Here is a 19,755-nt window from a genome sequence, read left to right as displayed (position 1 = left end):
CAGTACTCTATTCAGGATACTTTGCCCCAGTCCCACAATGAAAAGATCTCATTTTTTTCTATCCCAAGGAGACTTGCAAATGCCCATATTTCAAATTATTTGCAGGAAAAAATATATATATTCTTTTTTTTTAAGATTTATTTATTTGAGAGCGAGAGAGCTCGAGTGGGGGAAGGGGCAGAAGGAGAGGGAGAGAGAGAGAAGCAGACTCCCCACTGAGCACCGAGCCCACTGTGGGGCTCGATCTCATGAACCTGAGCCGAAACCAAGAGTCAGAGGCTTGACTGACTGAGCCACCTAAGTGCCCTGAAACATTTATATTCTTTGATAAAGAGGCCAAGAGAAACTTAAGAGATAAAATATGGAAATTAATAAAAGTTTAAAAATGAGTTAAAGCCTCAAGGATAAAGATACAGATTAAGTGGAGTTATGAATTGACAAGAAAAGAAAAACAAAAACAGGAAGGGAAATGATTGGCCCTTCAGCTTAGCACTGTGCCCACCGCAGTCTGTGGGTAGCACCTTGGAGCCATCTGGCATCCCCAACAGCCTCCTCTAATGCGCAAGTTTTACTCACTCTGTGTGCGCATGCACGTGTGCGTGTGGTCAGAGTGTTTCCCACTTAACACTTATGTAGGAAAACCAGCAATAGGGATCTAGGGAAATGCTGGGGCAGGTCCTTTGGTTCCTTGCTCACTCACAGCCGCTTGGCAGACAAGCCCCCTGCTCACTGCATCATCAAGACCCATGACTGGGTTCCAGTCCCTGGGTCTAGTACTGCCATGTATCTCAGAATGAGCTGGCCGAGGGCTCAAAGCAGCTCACAGTGCTGGGCTCCACTCCCCCCTCTCTGGTTGCTGCTCCAGGTTGGCTCCATGCCTCATCCCTCATAGCCCTCCAACTGGCCCACTACATAGGCACCCCCCCAGCCAGAGCCTTGTGCCCCTTAGTGTTCCTAGCAATCCTGTTAGTTATTGGCAGCAGGACCACAGCTCCCAGCAGCCCTAAGCTACTATTGGGCCCAGGCCCTCTTGCCCTCCCAGCCAAGGACCACTCTCTTTCTCACGGTGGCTCTGTCCCTGGGTGCCTGGTCAGCTGGAGACAGATCAGAACTCGACCATTGGCAGATGCAGCTGATGCGTTTTGTAGACACCCGATGTTAGCTAGGATGAGAAGACTGGGACCAAAAGAGAATCCCCACGCAGTTTTGCTTTTGGGTACAGCCATGACTTCCCTCTCATTGTGGAGGCTGGGAAGGAGGGCAGGACAAGGAACAGCGATGGGAAGCAAGGTGGGTTTTCAGGGGCCATAGTCTCTGCTTACAGTCCAGCCCGCTGTCCGTGGTGGAACCCGCCACTAGCCCCCGGGGGCACAGAGCTAACCTGAAGGGTCCTCGTCACGCCTGTACCAGCACCTCTTTCTCGGTCGCTCCGGCGAGCCCTGCTCTCCAACACTGCTGCATTTTCAGGTTCCCTGGCATAGGTAGACTTTGGAGAGCCCAGTTCTCTCAGCCTCCAAAATAGCCACCATCTGGCACGCATCCCACCCTCGGGGAATGACTTTCTGGTCGGCCTCGTGCATGCAGCGCCTCTGCCCATTGCAGGAAGCCACAGCCCTCGTTTCCAGCCACCTTTACCACTTCCTAGCTCCCCCACCAGTCTGGAAATGTCGGAGGACAGGAATCTTGACCTGTGAGTCTTCAGAACTCCAGAGCCTAACGCTCTTCCTAAGACACTTTTATAAGTTTGTTGAACTGCTTTGACCCCCTTTTCGCCTGACCCCCACATTCACTTGCTTCCCTCTGGCTCGCTAAGGAGAGGAAGCCACAGAGAGAGGGGCCTTCGTGTTTCCACCTCTGCTGACGCTCGAGCCTGCGAGGCTGCGAGGCTGCGAGGTGGTGGTGAGCATCCCTGGCCCCCTGCTCGCCCCGCACTGGCCACAGGTCATGCCCGCTCCCGCCTCGGTTCTGCTGCAGAGGAAACAGGGAGTTGTAGAATTGGACCAGCTTCCAGTCCCTCCCAGCTGTCGCCTTTTGATTCCCAACCTGCAGCCCTGCTGGGATAAAGAGCTCTGTTACGTTGGTTTCATAACGGTACACTCCTCCTTCACGGGACCTCTTTCTCTCTCTCTGCCTTCTGGAGCAATGACTACTTCCTGACAGCCTCCCAGGCCAGCAGCCCCCTTCCCATCCACACGCTGGAGGTGATGCCATGGACGGGGCCAGGCAGGAGCAGAGCATGGTCATCACACCAGTGGTCACTGCTCACTGAGCATTCGGTTAGGTGCCCTCCACAGCTAAAAGGTAGGGGCCCCAGCTTCTCTACATCCCGCCTCAGCTGTCCAAGGATACTTTGTGTTTGTGTAGTGCTTTGTAACGTTCAAACCGCTTTCACATACATTATGCAGACTTGATATCTGAGCATTTAGATTTTTAAAATATTTCAAGGTCTGACAATGCCACTATAAAGGGGTTTTGTTGCTTTACAAAATCATTCGATACAGATTTGCTTTGGATAGCTACCACATTTACATTTGTTCAAACAATACAAATTTTGTACTCTACTACATTTGCAGGAACCCACCAGTTACAGAAGAAAGATACAGGGAGATAAGGGTACAGAATAAACAGGGAGATACAGAAGGAAGGAAGATACAGTTAATAAGGACTGGCAAAGGAACCTTCCAGTTCTGTAACATGTCATTTTTTTTTTAAAGATTTTATTTTTTTTTATTTATTTATTTTTTTTAAAGATTTTATTTATTTATTTGACAGAGAGACAGCTAGAGAGGGAACACAAGCAGGGGGAGTGGGAGAGGGAGAAGCAGGCTTCCCGCGGAGCAGGGAGCCCGATGCGGGGCTCGATACCAGGACCCTGGGATCATGACCTGAGCCGAAGGCAGACGCTTAACGACTGAGCCACCCAGGCACCCCTTCATGTCATTTTTTTAAACACATAGAATGAATTGCCAAGTTTTTCTTTTATTTGTCAATCCAGGAATAGGCTAGATCCTTAATGTCCCCTCCAGTCCCTAAAGTTTGTCAGACAAGTTGTGTATTTTCCAGCTCATCCTTCCTTCCTCATGAACCCAGGGTCTGCATCTGAACCCCCATGAGAACCAGCCTTTTTGTTGCCCACGTTAGGCAATACTTGTCATAGGCAGGTGCGATGTTTAAGGCTGGGAACAAGGCTAGAAACCCAGATGCCAGTTTTGTGGGTGTCCCTTAAGTTTTTGACCTGCCATCAAGGTCACCATGTTGGTGAGAGGGTGAGCAGCCCCCCCCATGCCTCTACTCCATTGAGCAGAGGCTGGATTGGGGTACATGAAGTCTTCCCCCTTGCCAAAATGATTACTTTCACTTCACAAAGAATCCTTGTTCCAGGTTATTTTTGTAGGTCCGAAGTTCCCGGAAAGGAGCGATGGTGTTTCCCCTCAGGGACCTTCCAGTAAGTAGGTAGTATTTGCATTGCCAATGTTCCTTTGGAGAGCCATTTCTGCTGAGATCTTCAAACCAGAAGGCAAAGAGAGGAATGCAGCGGGTCATACTGAGGCTTTGGGGAAATGGTTATACTTGTCAGCCTAGGAGGCTTTGCAAATGATTTCAGATTGGAAAATGTAGTAAACAGAAGACTTAGAAGAGAGATGGTAACCAAGACCTTAGCAAAAATGGTCTTGTGACAGCACATTCTAAGCAGAGTCAGGGAGAGTGGAAAGAGAGGTGAAGGTCTATATTAAATGGTTTATTGACATTCCGTGACAGTACAACACATGGTATGTTCAGTGTGTTACCCCTCATTAGCAATACTTTAGAGCACTCTGCAAAATTGCCGTGAATGTCAAGTGTCGATGCATTTTCATCAGTATCTGCATATGGATCTGATAGACTGCCTAGAGGCTTTGTGTTTCATATTTTCAATAAGTAAACCTCTAGCATACCCCAGAAGTAACCAAGGGGGCTCAAGTTATTATATTCTCACTGTGGTCTGTTTTCCTTGGCAAGTTCAGAAGCTAAGCAATGACCCCTCCATTAGACGTGAATTAGTCCAAAGCAGTGAAAGGACCACAAGACTTCCAGTTGCACAGGGTGGAGGCCAAGGGCTGGCCCAGCCACTTACGGAACACCTGTGTGGCCTTGGGCAAGAAACTAATCCTTTTCCTGCCTCAGTGTTCTCATCTATAAAACAGGGATGATAGCAGTCTCTACCTTGTGGAATTGTTGTGGGTGTTTGCCAGAGCATGACTAAAGTGCCTGACACTTGCTAGGTAGCCAACAAGTGGGATCAATTACTATGATGGAGAATACAGTCCTTGCTTCCTCTTTAGCTTACAAGCAGGCAACTTTTAATGGGTAACTAATAGAGCTAAAAAAAACACAAGGCAACTTCACCAAAGCTTGGTTCACTGAAATCCATCCCATTACTTCTTCTTTTTTTTTATTATGTTCAGTTAGCCAACATATAGTACATCATTAGTTTTTGATGTAGTGTTCAGATAAAGGGCCGGTATCCCAGATCTATAAAGAACTTACCAAACTCAACACCCAAAAAACAAATAATCCAGTCAAGAAATGGGCAGAAGACATGAACAGACACTTCTCCAAAGAAGACATACAAATGGCCAACAGACACATGAGAAAATGTTCAAAATCACTAGTCATCAGGGAAATACATCCCATTACTTCTTAATCTCACTCTGACGTGGAGGGAAATCATTACAATCCTACATGTTCTTGAGCCCACGGCCAGTGAAGCATCAATGGGCATAGATTCCATAAAAACTGTCCCACTATGTAAGGTGGAGGAATTTGTCCAGAAGTGGAAATCAAGTGCAGGGACATCTGCCACTGTACTTAAGACCTCCAGGAAACCTAAACTTTCTAGGTTTCAGGCTGGGCATTTGTACCGTGCTGAGCTTGGCTTATGTGGTTTCAAGGTCGCTTCTAGCCTTAATGCTATGTTTCTGTTTGCTCACTTGGCAAGCTCAAGACTTGTCTCAGCAATTTGATTTGTGAAGCTTGCCTCGAATTCGTGGCTCACAGAAGGATGAACTGGAGGAGACACAGAGATCACCTGGGGTCACATTCTGGTCCTACAGATGAGGAAACTGGGACTCAGAGAGCCAGGCTCCCCCCTCCCCTTGTATCACATAGCTAGTTTTCAGCTGCGTTAAAACCAGAACCCAGGTGTTCTGACTCTTAGGTCCGTGATCTTTCCATCAGACCACATTGCCTCTTTGGCACAAATGGGGTATCACGCTGAAGAACTAAACATGAAAACAGCATAGCTAACCTTAAGGGACACCTGACACCCTAATCATTTTATTGAATAACTACAAAAGTAAATAAATCATGTTGATCTGACTGTTGAACGTACTATTTGAAAGATTTTTTTCCTTTCTGGTCATCTAGAAAGGTACATTATTTTGAGAATCTAGGGATAGCTAGAGGGTGATGGTCAGCATGCTTTGTGAGTCCTTTCGCAGAGATGTGACTGGTTTATCTCTGAGCTTTGCATTTTAGAACCCTCGAGAAGCTCTGAATTTCCACTCACCGAGTTACTAGGTTCTTACGCTATCACCTCAGAGCCTAACAGTTAATCTGCAACTTCTCCGACTTTATGCTACCCTGTGGTCAAATATTTTCATTCCTGGTGGAAGAAGGAAATGATTTCATATTGACTAACAGAAGTCAACATGGGAATCTACCAGTCATGTGCATGATCACAAGATGTACATAGCCTATATGAGTAACTGAGAAATAACGGATCAAATCAAGCTGCTTTGTTAGATGGCAGGCACATTACAAGCCAACAGGGTAAGGAAGTGGTGTCCTGTTCTGTACGTCTCTCTTGCGTTTCTGGCTTAGACAAAAATCCAGGGTCTCACCCTGCTCAGTCTGAGCCTTCCATGGAAGCCGCTCATTGTGCCATGAGAGCAGAAAGAGGAACCTTGGAGCATTTAATTGGGGGCCACTTTTGATGAAAAAGCAAATGCAGCATTTATTCTGAGAACACTATTGTATTTGAGTTAATTTTGGTGAAAAAAAAACATACTTCCTGCACTCATTTGAAGAAACATCAGTTGTGAACATTATTTTTAAAAGACTGGATTTATTTGTAAAAAAGAGGACAGAGAACAATTTAGGTTGGTTATTTTTTTCCATTTTAGTGAGAGATGTAAAACATTTCTGTCCAGTTCCTTAAAAATTAAGGAAAGGATCTACAGAGCATTCAATACTGAAAAGAAGTGTTAATTACACACAGTATATAGGTTTCCGATTATGGTCCATTGATGTAGAGAGGAAGGCCAGAATAAAACAAAAGCACAAACGTGGGAGAGAAGAGATTGAGACACAAGCAAACAGGCAGAAACAGAGAAAGATACAAGCAGCAAAAGGAAGAAAGGTGAGGAAAAAACGAGAACAGCTTTTGGGGACCATGAGATAGGACCATAGGGCCCACAAGCACGAGCTTGTCCTTGCTTTCACCAGCCTTTGGCAGAAGTCTTTACTCCCCACCTAGACTGGAACTGTGCTGTTTTGCTCAATGTTGTTTTCCCAGTGCCTAGCACTGACGTGGTAAACACAGCGAGAATGAGTAAATGAATGGATGAACACAGGGACAAGTGAAGAATGAGTGTGTAGGGAGAGTCCTGACCCTGGGACACCTACAATAGGATCCCTTCAAAGGTGGTTTCACAAGAGTCTGAGCCATGTTCTCTTTGAAGTAGTGATGCATCTTGGCTAAGCATCAGAGCAATGGTTTCCTTCTGTTTCTTTTGGAGACTTTCTGAAAGTTGATGTTTCCACCATCCTGACCCTGGGTATCACCATGTCCATTAGCACCTTCTCACTCCAGGCCCAGCTGTCTGAGGCTCTCCAACCCTTCTGGCTCCCTAGAATCCCTATCCTGGTACAAGCCACCTCTCCTGTCCCAGAATGCTGCCTTCCTGGCTCCAAGACAGTCCCTCGTTTAGCCCACTTGCTGACAGCTGCCTATTTCCCCAACCCTTCCGCACTGAGGGCCCTGCTGACTGGGCTGCCCTTCACTAAGGAATCATTGCATCTTCACTCGCACATGAAAATGCCTTTTCAACCCTTTCCCATCACTGCCCTCTGCTACCTCCCACTCACTCCTGTACATTCATCACCCACAGCCTCCTCATCCACCCCAGCCACTGACCGCCTTCAGGATGACCTCAGGGACTTGGTGCACAATTCATCCAAAAGATCAGCCCCTGCAAATCCAGTGATTTTTTTTTAAATTGTAGTAAAATACACATAACATAAAATTTGCCATTTGAAGTGTACAGTTTTACGGAATTACGTATAGTCACGTTACCATTGCTACAACCCTCTCCAGAGAATTTGCATCTTCCCCAACGGAAACTCTATACCCACTAAATACTAACTCCCTCAATTCCCTGATATTTTAGCAGATTGAAGGCACTCTCACCCTAAAAACTTCATTTCCTGAAGTTGTCCTACCCTCGGAATCTTCGATTTTATCATTGCACTTTCTGTTCACAGTCTTCCATCTTGCCTTGCAAGAGACCTCGATGCAGATAGGTCTGGGTTGGGGTCCCAGCTAAACCATGTGCTAGCCTCAGTTTCTTCATTTATAAAGCTCCGACCGTAGATAATACTGTAAAGAATATAGATACTAAGCAGATAAGAGAACCAGTGTGCTGTTGAAAGGATTAAGTGCTTATAGAGCAGGGAGCCCAGGTCTGTTGTTCTCCATCCTGCCTACCAGGTTCCTCACTCCAGCCAGCACTTCGCTGACAGTCCTAGCTTCCCAACACCGTGTCTTTCTGATACAGGACACATCATCTTGCATCAGTCCAGCTCTCTGCCTCACCTGCGCATCAACTGGGCTGTTGGAAAACCATGGTTTTTGCAGGTGTCATGATAAGGCATGGTTTCCCAGTTTGCTGGGCCACCCATCCAGCCCTAGAAGCATTTAATGGGTCCTTATTTAGCTTCCTCCTCCCACTCCCCACAACAGCTATTCCAGATCTTTCCCCTTCAGTCCATCTCCCTACCCTGCCATTACTCCAGCGGTTATCATGTATCTTCTTTGTCTGCATAGACCAGAGTTCTTAAGCTGGAGTGCATGTAGGCATCATGCACATTCCCAAAGAGGTTCTGATTTGGAAAGAGGTAGTGGGATTGAACTCTGCAGTTTTAACAAGCAACCCCTGAGGATTTTGATATACACAGTGCACAGTCCACTTTTCGTGGAAGGCTGTCCTAAGCCACAAGCCCCTTGGAGCAAATATCTTATCTGATTTTCTAAATACCAGGCAAAAGATGCTGAAGGACTGATCGAATGAATGAATTTGGCTGTCACTCTGCGCTTCAAACTAAGTTACCATCCTCCTTTGAAATGCTAATTAGCTACAGCTGTTTAAATGCAGTTTCAAATTCTTTAATGTGTTTTCTCTTTAATTCTTTTTTTTTTTTTAAGATTTTATTTATTTATTTGAGAGAGAGAGAATGAGAGACAGAGAGCATGAGAGGGAGGAGGGTCAGAGGGAGAAGCAGACTCCCTGCCGAGCAGGGAGCCCGATACGGGACTCGATCCCGGGACTCCAGGATCATGACCTGAGCCGAAGGCAGTCGCTTAACCAACTGAGCCACCCAGGCGCCCCTGTTTTCTCTTTAATTCTTTATCTGCCCTTTTCATTGCATTGGGGATAGGGAACCATAAAGAACTTGTTGTTTTCTGAGCAGTGACAATAACTGCAGAACACCAGCAACAGCCCCATGGCTAGACGAGATTGAGACAGAAGGACAGAGACAGGTCAGACCTTCCCACTGAACCTCAGGGGAGGAAAGTACTCTGTGGACCCTCATTCTAGTGATTGACCGGGCAGAAGTCATGGCAGCCCCTGCAGTGGGCTTTTCTGAAGTGGGAGGAATCTTAAGTGGGGAGATCACCGCTAAGGATGTTGGGAAAAGGTGACCTAGAGAAATAGGGAGGTAAGTAGCGATGCAAGCTGACATACCCAGTCAGTGGTGGAAAGGCTCATCTGGCTTTACATCCTATCTCTGCCATTCCCTCACTTGTCAAATGGGTGTTTAAACTGTTGGGGTGGCTCGTTGTCTCATCTGTAAAATGGGGACAATATGATTTACCTTGCAAGCTCTTTTGAGGATTGAAAAGTGTACTCTAAGTAATGCACGGTGATTCTATGATGTTAAGCAATCAGAGTTTTCGAGAGAGCCGGGCATCGGGTAAACTCCTTGTTTCTACAACAGTGGAGGGCTACACACATACACACACCCCTACACCCAGTCAGCCTAGAAAAACAGAAGTGGTACCAGCTATTGCCCCCTGGGGAAGTCTAACTCCGAAACCTCATCCTCACTGTAATAAAATGTTTCCAAAGGGAGCAGACAGAGTAACCTAGGGCCATGCCCTCCCACTTCCTCTTGCCTGAGCAGAGCTCAAAGCCTGTCTTGGGGAAGTGGGCGGTAAACTAGTTTAGCATGGGTGGCTGGAACTGAAACATTTCTTTTACCACCCTCCTATTCTGCCACCCCTTTCTTTTCTGGAGTGAGGGAGAAACAGCTCATGCCTGTCCTGTACCCACACCTACTTGGATCTGTTCTCCGCAGCCTCCAGACCCTACCTCATCATTCATCAGGATTCACTGAATGCCCTCTGGGTCCAGGGTGCTGTGCTAAATGCTTTCCCCAGGACCTCCCTGGGAGCCCATAGGAAGTTTGTTCCAACATTTAGAATCTTCCTCCAGCTCATGAAAACCAAAGCCTAACCTGCACTTCGTTCCCATCCGCAGACCGTCCCCAGACCTGGCTAGAAAGAGTCCCTTTTGCTTTGAGTACCAAGAAACTTTGATTTAAATGTTAATACTAATGAACACCTATAACCCTTCTTTGCAGAACTCCAGGCTCCCCTCCAGTACTTACTCCCTTGCTCTTGAACATGTATTTGCTTCTAGGAGAAGAATTTAGACTGGTTTCCTCGGATGCGAGCCATGTCCCTCGTTAGCAGTGAAGGAGACAGTGAGCAAAACGAGATTCGGAACCTGCAGGAGAAGTTGGAATCCACCATGAGCCTGGTCAAACAGCTGTCGACACAACTGGCAGAGCTCAAGGAGCAGGTCGGTGTGCTCGGGGGTCTGGGGCTGCAGCTGGGTGGGGTGGAGTCAGGGGACACCTGAGGCTCCTGGGAGCAGGACTGTTAATCACAGAGAGCTGTAAATCCCAATAAGGAGCCCCCATGCTCCGCTGTGAGAGCCACATCTCGGCAGCTCGAGGCTTCTCCTTATCCCATTCCCACCTGTGTGAGTCTTCTCCATGTATGGAATGGGGGCTGTGGGGGAGAAGGAGCAAGTGCCAAAATACAAGGGCCTCTTTGCACTTTCTGATAGAAAATTATATTTTCTGCCATCCTAGCAATTACTAAGCTCATCGGGAAGGCAGATCGTCCTCGGGACCTGTCATTTCAATGCTATAATCAACCCCTTCATCATGTGAAATTATTAGCAGTAGTAAAAATACTATCAAAAGTAGCTGTGGTAGCTATTAAAATGACTACGGTGATGGTGATGATTATCTGACAAGTCAGGGCTGCTTGAAAAGAACCATGGTTCCTGTTTTTAACCACAGAGAGGGGTTTGCCTTTTTTTTTTTTCTGTTTATGGAAATTCACTTTAAAAAATATTTTCCTTTTTTTTTTTTTTTTTTTGGTAACTATATTCTAGAGGATGCCAGACAGACTGTAGATGCTTGGGAAATATTAACCCCACATTGCATAGCCCACCAGCACTGGGCAAAAGTGAGACAATCAGCTCAACTCACTCTCTCTTTTCCCCCAGATGACAGAACAAAGGAAGAATAAGCAGAGACTGGGCTTTCTCGGATCAAACACACCCCATGTGAATCATCACATGCCACCACACTGATACCATGGGGGGGAAGCCGTGACTAGCCTTTCATCAGTGTCCTGCCTGATCACTGAATAAAGAACTGAGATGGAGGGGAGTGAACAGTGCCTATTGTTGAAAGTTAAAAACAACCAAGTGCCAAGATGTTGAGTGGTTTAGCTCTGAGAACAATTTATAACTGTGTTTTCATGGTTGAGAAGACCAAACTTAAAAGCTAGAAAGCACACATCATACATTCTTAATGTAACGTGCAGTAGCTTGCTCGAAATGGAAGGAGAGGATAGGGGGAGGCAGGGTGCAAGGGGGCGCGGCAGGGACAGAACGACCTTTGGCTAGATCAGTAAGAGTCAGTTTTGTCTTAAATGCTGATGGTGACCTTCGTCGCGGTCGGTTGGGATTTATTTCTTTTAAATACGGCGTATAGGTTAGCGATACAGGAATTCATACAGGGGCTAAGATTTCCTAAGGAAAGTAACAGCAAAGATTAAAAATGAGGTTTGCAAAGAAGAATGTTAATGCTTCCAAACCGTAGCTGTCACAGGGCAATTTTCTTATTTATAACGTGCAACACAGTGGATTTCCAGCTCTCGGAACGTAGTGCTTTGGAGCTCGTGCCCCTCATGCTGATAGCGCAACTAGAATGTGAGTGCTTTCTCCCGGCTGCAAAGGGGATGACACTGTGGAGCTCAAAAGGGGATTTTCATGTAACCTGTTCAAATATGTTTTAAGTCATGAGGGGGAAGATTTTAAAAGATTTGGGGAAGAAAAAGCTGACAGTAAGCCCCGGCGAAGATTTTTTTTTTTTTTTTGCGAACATCTGTATGCTCTTAAAATATATTGAAAATAATAAATGGAAATGCTTAAAGGTGACAGGGAATATTGAGAAACTTATGATGGTCACATTGCCTTTTATAAATATGGAGTAAAAGCTATTTGATTCGTGTTTGCTGTGCTTAAGGAACTGAGTGGTTTTATTTATCCTATCTCTGCAGTTAGGGGGAAAAAAATCCAAGAAATGTATTGAAGACTCAAGAAAATGCAGCATTTCAGTTGCAGATTTTAAACTGTATCAGTAAGAGCTTTTCAGAAGGTAGAAAGATAATCATCTCTTCCCCAAATTGTTTTTAGCTAAAGTTATGCAACCAGGATTTGTGGAGGGAGACAATAACCTGCCGTGCTCATAATATTCGTAGAGACTATACATTTAGGATTTTAAAGCAAAATACAGGTAATGAAGAACAGCTGCATGGTGAGAGGACAAGGCCCCTGACCCCAGACTCTGGGAGATGCTTTGCAAATTGACCTCTGGCGCCTGCCCCCCAAGGAACAAACAATTACCTCCGGAGTCTTAAAACTCTCAAGTTATTACCACCAAGGTTTAAAGTCTGGATAGGGTTTGCTACGAGTTTAAAGTTTAAAGCTTTTTGGATTGTTGTCATTTAGTTTAAAACTATTGGCTCTTAAAATTCTCAAATCATGGTCTGGGTAGATTATAAAGGATTCCTGAACCCATCCTTCTCCCACAATGTTGAAATGTGGACTTGGAGTGAAGCTGTGGAAACCCAGAGCAACAGTTTCTTACCTGAATCTACTGGTACCTCCCACCTCCCACCCCCCACCCCAGTACTTCCCCACGCTAAAAATTCTTTACTGTGACACCATAGTATTTTTCCTTACCAGAAGAGCCATGATCCCAAAATACTAAGAAATTGGGATATATATCTGCCTGCAGGACAGAACTTTGAACCTAGTAGCATTCAACAAGTGTACGAGAAATTTCACTGTGGTTCAGTGACCCTTAATGCTTTACTGTAAAACTTTGAATGATATCACATACTTGATTTTTTTAAAATGGCTTCACCAAACCAAAGTCGACCAAAGCAGTCATTGTTTTAATCCAAGACCATCATTGTTATAACAGTATTAGGTGAAGGTACACTTTAAAGTATTTTAATTAGACAGAGAGTTTGCAGATGGGGAGAAGAAGAGGAAATTGGTAAAGATTGACCCTATTCCAGGGTAGGAACCCATCTCTGTTTTAACATGAAAGAAGATATTTTTGATGTCTGAACATCAAGAGAAGAGATTAATTTGTCCAATGAGAGCAACCTGCTTTTCACTTGATGAACTATCTATTCTTTTCTGGGGCCATGCTAGTTCTTTTTTATAGTGAATAAGCCATTGGGTATATAACTGCTATCGACAAATGGCCTGACCTCTCCACCCGTTGTCAGGGGCAGCTCACCATTTCACGGCATGTTTTCTCGAATGGGAAGTATCCGAAAGAGATTGCAACTGACCTCTTACTTGTTCAAAACCGGAATATTTCTCAGTTGTGTTTTTCTTTCCTGCCTAGATACTTAGAGATTATAGAGCAAAATAAACAAAACAAAACAAAAAAGCAAAGAAAAAAGACACTCTCCAGGCTCTTAAAGTCATGTCACAAGAAGGTAATAATGGGGAAATTTGACATTTGATGTAAGTTCATACTTGTTATGTATATATTTGTTAACGCAACTGGAATATTTGACCTAGGCAAGTCTCAGTTAATGCTTTTATATTTATATAGTGATATTAAAATGAGTACAGTAATCTTTGATTTTGATGTTAAGGGAAATGTCTTACTCCTTAGTTATTAAAATACATGTCAGTTTAAAAGTATCAGTTTCTGCTGAATATAATTTTTAATTTCAAAAAGATTTTATTCCCCTGCATGCTACATTCTGAGGCCCAAGAGTTTAAAGAAAGTATGTTTCCTAATTTATATCATTTGAGATGAGTGTTTGTATCCTATAAGACTATAATATTAATAAATAAATTATATACATGTAAAAATTATTTTTTCAACCCCTTGAGAAAGTTCATTTAGAAAGGGCTTATTTTCTTGCTTACTGAAATTTTTCTGTTGATGAAGATACAGTTTCTAGTGGGTTATTGATTATATCAGGAAGATATTCCATTCAAGTCAGAACTAATCATGTGCTTATTTCCATATTCTCAGCTCACAACTCATTGTTTTGGCTGCTCTTTTTAGTTTGTGGTTGTTTCATTACAAACAGTAATACATTAGGACTCCCCCCCCTGCCCCCACGTGCCAGGGGTGAGATCAGTGGACAGGCTGGTGGTCTGGGGATTTGGGCGGGGAAGGTGAGGATTGGATCTTCGCTATGTTAGGGAAAAGGAGTAAATGAGAGATAATAAGAAGAAAACAGCCGACCCTCCAGAGGCCCAGTGGACTAGAGGGCAAGTAGGTAAATACTGCCCAGGTGTAATGATGTAACAGATTACAGACCCGAGAGCTAACAATTAAACAGGCCTCAAACAGTGCTCTGTGGAAGAACAGCTGTAAGAGGCATACTCCCTCAGCTGTTCTTAAATCAATACGGAATAATCCACAGACCTGTTCTAATATGAGTGACACATGATACCGTTCGAAAGAGTGGAGCAACCACCTTAAACACAAACACACATGCTTCTAGGAGCTGGGCAAGTCACTAACATGGGTGACATCGTGGGGTGCGTACCATTTGTAGGGAGTGGGGAAGCTCCGGGGAGCTTTCTATTTGCAAAAGTTGACAACTAAGTCCAGCTTTTAGAAAATGCCTGAGACTGGTTGAGGCCCTCCAGTCACTCATTGGCTATCTGTGAAATACTCGTTGGTCAAGCTCTGCCATTTAGTAGAAGAAAACACAATACCAAAACCGAGCAGAGGCGCTAACATACACGTGGAAGTAGAGAGATCCAAAAACAAAATCCAAGTATCATCTCTGACCTGGAGTGTTTCCACAGACTTGAATCATTTATAAAACTATCATACCATGGGAAGCCTGGGTGGCTCAGTCGGTTAAGCATCTGCCTTTGGCTTGGATCATGGTCCCAGGGTCCTGGGATCGAGTCCCGCATCGAACTCCTTGCTCGGCGAGGAGCCTGCTTCTTCCTCTGCCCGTCTCTCTCTCTCTCTCTCTCTCTCTCTCTCTCTGACAAATAAATATATAAATAAATCTTTTTAAAAAATTGTCATACCACTACTTCTCATATCGTTTTTTTTCCTGCAGTCGAGTATTACTGTATTTGCCTCAAATAATATGATTCTAATAGAATATGCCAAGACCAGATAAGTATAACTTATAAATTATGAATAAAATGGGATTTGTGTAACTTTTTTTGCGTGTGATACTTTAAGTGCCTTTTTCATTTCTTACCATGTTTCTACATAATCTATCCATTGGTATGAAAGTCATTATTATTGCTATTTTACATAGTGAGACATGAAGGACAAAAAATTTGGTGGCTTGAGCTGCACTGCGCTAATCCAAATGGAACATCGTGCCCAGCATTTATTGGGAGTTGGCTAAATCCCCAATTGGCCAACACCTACTGGTATATCTCTATTGTGTCTGGGGCCCAGCGTGGGCTCGGTGGGCATAGTCTACTTGGTCATCTAGCATTTCGTGGTTCTTAACACACAGTGCTTCAAGAGGATAGTTCCCCTCAGAAGACCACGAAGCATGCAACAGCTGAAATCAAAACGAGTTGCATGAATCACATGCAAACCGTGAATAGAATTCTTTGCTCGTGTGGGCATTTCCCAGTGTGCCACAGTTCCTTGAAGCAGTGTGGCAAGAATTGTCTTGTTTTGCTTGGAATCGGAGGAAAGGGTGAGGGAAGGAAATTGGACAATGAGTTCCTCTTCCAGTAAGAATAATTGGCACGAAGGGCAGGAGTTTGCATGTGGAGGGGAGTGTGATGGATGTCTGCAAGTCACCCTGCCTTTGGTCAGCTATGGTGCTTTGCGGAAGTCTCAGGAAAGCCTCTAGCTTCACAGCAGGGCCAGAGATCTGTGCGCATTAGCCTCTCCTGTGTCCTTCCACAACAGCAGAGCTGCGGGTACCTTCCATGGAGTCGGCCACATTCCAAACAGAGAAACACAGAAACCAAACTTGATGCAGGTAGAAGATTTATAGGAACAGAGATTAGTCATTGAACTTAGTTTGACTCAATTTAATGGAAAATTCTGGTTTTTACACTTCAATGCAGATTTCCCCTAGGTTAGCCCGCTCCCTTTTAACACTGGTCCTTGGGCTCAAATCACCTCCTCGGAGAATTACCTCCTCACAGTGGAAATGTGGATACAGGTGTGGATTTCTTCTGCAATGCACTGCGACACATCCCTCCGAAGCCCCCCTCACCCCCACCCCGTCACATGTGTTTGCATAGAAACAGGTTTCTGAGGCTGCTCCCTGTTCTAGTAACTGCTTTTAGTTTTGATTTTACCATTGTCTTCACTTCGGACAATCGTATCTGCTTTTCTGTATGGCATAACCTCTTCCTTCTTCTTCAACATGGATAAAATGTTGCTTTGTGATCCTGGTCTTCTTGGCAATATATTCAAATAAAAATTCTGTGAACACAATAGCTTAAAATTAGACCCTGCTCTGTTAAAAAAAAAAAAATTACTGTATTTCATATCAATTAGGTTTTATCAAAGAAGTAAAATCATGAGGATGGAGATTTATTTTAAGACTTTGATGTGATGCAATTATAGTGAAGGACTCTATGGAAGGCTGGTGCTTCTGCATCTGGCTGTGAGTCTGAAGTCACTAAGTCAGCGGGGCTGGCAGTCAGGAAGAAAAGCTGGGTGTGAAGCAGGAAAAAAACAAGGACAGACTGGAACCCATAGGGACAAACAAAAATATGCATCTAGCTCTCACCACCACCAAACTCCATAACCTGTGGGACTGAAAAATGAAGCTGGCGTTCTCCACCTTGGAGCTGCACGTGCACGTGAATGGGACCCAGGTCTCAGAGAAGCTGAAGGAGATCTGATGGGCACTGGGGGGTGTGGACTGGCTGCTACTCTCCGCCAACAACGTGTGCCAGGAGATGAGCCTGTGAGCTGCAGGGGCGCCTGTTGCCTATTCTTTCTGAACTTGAGGGCTGTTGCTTTCACCTCCATCTACCACGTCTTGTAAAAGTATCTCCCGTAATTAACCTGTACTCCTACGAGAAAGGGGATTCTGGGGAATAATAGCTCCAGCTAAGCTAGATTGACATAGTACCTAGCCATCCCACTGGAGTAGACCTTAATGCTTACTAAGAGTGATGTTCCTTTTCTACTGGACACATACTAGACATGTTTCCCCAGCACCTATTGCAGTTGAGTGGAAAATCCATGACTAGTTCTGACCAATGGATTGTGAGTGATTGACAAGTTGAGGCAGAAAAAAGTCCCTCCACAACCTCCAGTTCTTTCCTCACCACATCAATTATGGAAACCAAGATGGAACCAGACTGAATCCCTGAGTCACCTCTTTGAAGGGAACTATCCTGAAGAGCCTTGATAGGCACAGCAAAATTGGTATGAACGAGAAACAAACGTTCATGCATTAAGGTGTTGAAATTAAAGGAGTTTTTGGTTGTTTTTAAATAAATGAGATCAGGGTATGTGTGATTGTTACTGTAGCATAACCCAGCCTACCTGACTAATACAGACACATGTATTAGGCACCAGAAAATTGACCCAAATATACCACTTCTGGGAGGTATCTAAGAAAAATAAAAAGTAAAGAAAAATCTACATATGCAAAATATTCATCATATCATTATTTACAATTCAAAAATTGAGTGCAGTCCAAAGTCCAGTGATTTTGGTGTGTTTAAAATTTATACTTCACTCATAGAATGGAATGTGATGAATCTATGAGAACTATGCAAACTGAGGCAACATTGGAAAACAGGTAGGATAAACTTTAAAAATAGCTACAATTATATGTACACCATTAACTGTATAAAAGCATGTTTCTCAAAAAGACATGAACAAAATGCACCATAATGATATTTGTTTTAAAATGGCTGGGATGATACATTATTTTCCTTTCTCTTTATTTTCTATATTTTTAAAATTGCTTTTATAGTTTAATAATAACATTTTTTAAAAGGAAGCAAAAGTTGTACTAAGTCCAGCAAGTATTTCCTGAGAATAAGTTTTCCCAAACTCATTTACATTTTTATAGGATAACTGGAATTGTAGATGAAGTAAATACCATAGCCACCATTTATATTGATTTCAACAAGACATTTAAGAAAAGTTGCATGATATTCTTGTAGACAAGACACAAAAATTTGTCCTGGATCAGAGTAGAGTTCTACAACTGGCCCTTTCTTGACCAACATTTATTTCAATGTCTGGAATAAAAAATAGATGGCAAAATTACAAAATGTGGGGATGACATAAAGTTGGGGAGTAGACTGAACATGATGGATGACAGTAACAATAATGTCAGAAAACTGGAACAATGAACAAATCTATTCTGATGAACTTTAACTGGCAGAAATGTAAAATTTAGCTCCAAAAAGCTCAGTTGCATGAATATATGATAGAGCAAACAACCATTCATGTAAAAAACAAACCACGAAATTTTGAATAAAATCTAGCTCCACGTTTATATATTTAAGATATGTTTATTTAGTGCTTACTGTATTTAAGGACTATTGCAAAAGTTCAGGCAAGATATGATGAGGGTTTTCTCTCAAGGAGTAAGCACTGGGGATAGAAAGAGAGGTTGGTTACAAGAAATATTTAAAAGGGAAAATCTATAGAATTTTGGTGCTCAATTGGGTGTAGAATGAGAAAAAAAAGGAGGAATCCAGAATGACTCCTGGGCTTTGGGCTTGATGAATGGGAAAATAGTGCTGTTGTCCATTGAAATAAGGAATACTGGAGGTGTAGGTTGTAGGGGGAAGTATGCGATGAGTTTATTATTGGACATACTAAGTTTTAGTTCCTTGAGACATCAGGAAGAAATATCTGTTAGATCATTGGATATATAAGCTTAGAGTCCATGAAAGAAATAAAGGCTAGAGAGAAAAGATTTAAAAGTCATAGACATACATGGCAGTGAGAGCAAAGGAATAAATGAATGCTAAAAGACAGTGTAGACATTAAGAAGAGAAGATCAAAGATAGAGCCCAAAGAAAATTTGCAAGTGAAGCTTTAAAAAAAAAAAAAGTGAGTAAGAAAAATCAGAGAGCTAGTGTGAGAACAAAAAGAAATGAGGTTTCAAAAGTCAAGGGAGGAGTTTCAAAAGGTATGGGACTTCCTATCAAATATGCTCAGATCCTTTCAGAGCCTTACATATCCCTCCTAACTTTCCATTCATAAACATAGAAAAAGTAGAGAGTAATACCACATCTAATAATATAAAAACAAAATACCATAATCATACATAAACTAGTTAACTTAATACCCTTACTAAAGCTAAGGAAAGTCTAGTAAGGAGTTTTTCTAACTGCATCTGGGCCACGTGCTAGACATTCCAATCTCAGAATCAGTTTGTGGACAGCCTAAGGTAAGAAACTCGGAGAAAACTTTGATGTACTCTCACAGTTTGTCTCTAATTCCTGGACATGGGCCACCCTCATCTGAAGAAGAGGTGGCCATCCCCTTTTATGGGAGAACTATGTTCTGAGTCAGTCTACCAACCTTCCCTACCTCCCTTCCATTCTCACCAAATCTTCTTATTCTATCTCTAGAGGTAAACTTCCTGTTTACGACACTGCAGGATGTCGAATGGGGTGGCCAAGAAGCAAAGGGGAAAGGCGATGTAAGCCCGGACAGGAAGGTTGATGGCACTGTGATTCTCCACATATAGTGAATAAAAAACAATGCAGTGCATCTGACTCTAGAATCAATAAAGAAGGAAAGCCTTTCTGCTTCTTCAAGGATTGGGGCAATGCAATTTGGGCTGCCAGCCATGCATGTCAGCCTGCTCAAGCAAGAGAAGTGGAGTGGGAGTGAAGAGAATGACCTTCTACGCAAAGAAATTCATATTCTCCTTCTTCCAGC

General features: G+C 43.5%; 1 protein-coding gene across 6 annotated transcripts in view; it reads left to right on the top strand.

Annotated features, from left to right (window-relative positions):
- The window catches only part of ITPR2 (inositol 1,4,5-trisphosphate receptor type 2), a 493,497-nt gene extending 478,757 nt beyond the window's left edge, over positions 1-14,740 (top strand). For 3 of the 6 annotated variants that reach the window (XM_032432655.1, XM_032432656.1, XM_032432658.1), the window contains 2 exons: positions 9,963-10,124; positions 10,842-14,740. In XM_032432655.1, the coding sequence (XP_032288546.1) occupies positions 9,963-10,124; positions 10,842-10,928 (249 nt within the window). In that variant the 3' untranslated portion in view covers positions 10,929-14,740. Of the gene's footprint in view, positions 1-9,962; positions 10,125-10,841 lie in introns of those variants that run through there. The other 3 variants (XM_032432652.1, XM_032432653.1, XM_032432654.1) reach the window with 2 other exon arrangements.
- Positions 14,741-19,755: the final 5,015 nt, after the last annotated feature.

This window comes from Phoca vitulina, unplaced genomic scaffold, assembly GCF_004348235.1.
Source record: "Phoca vitulina isolate PV1807 unplaced genomic scaffold, GSC_HSeal_1.0 scaffold49, whole genome shotgun sequence".
In the NCBI taxonomy this organism is placed as follows: domain Eukaryota; kingdom Metazoa; phylum Chordata; class Mammalia; order Carnivora; family Phocidae; genus Phoca; species Phoca vitulina.
The sequence above is the reverse complement of the archived record's forward strand: the minus strand, read 5'-3'. Positions and strand labels throughout refer to the sequence as shown.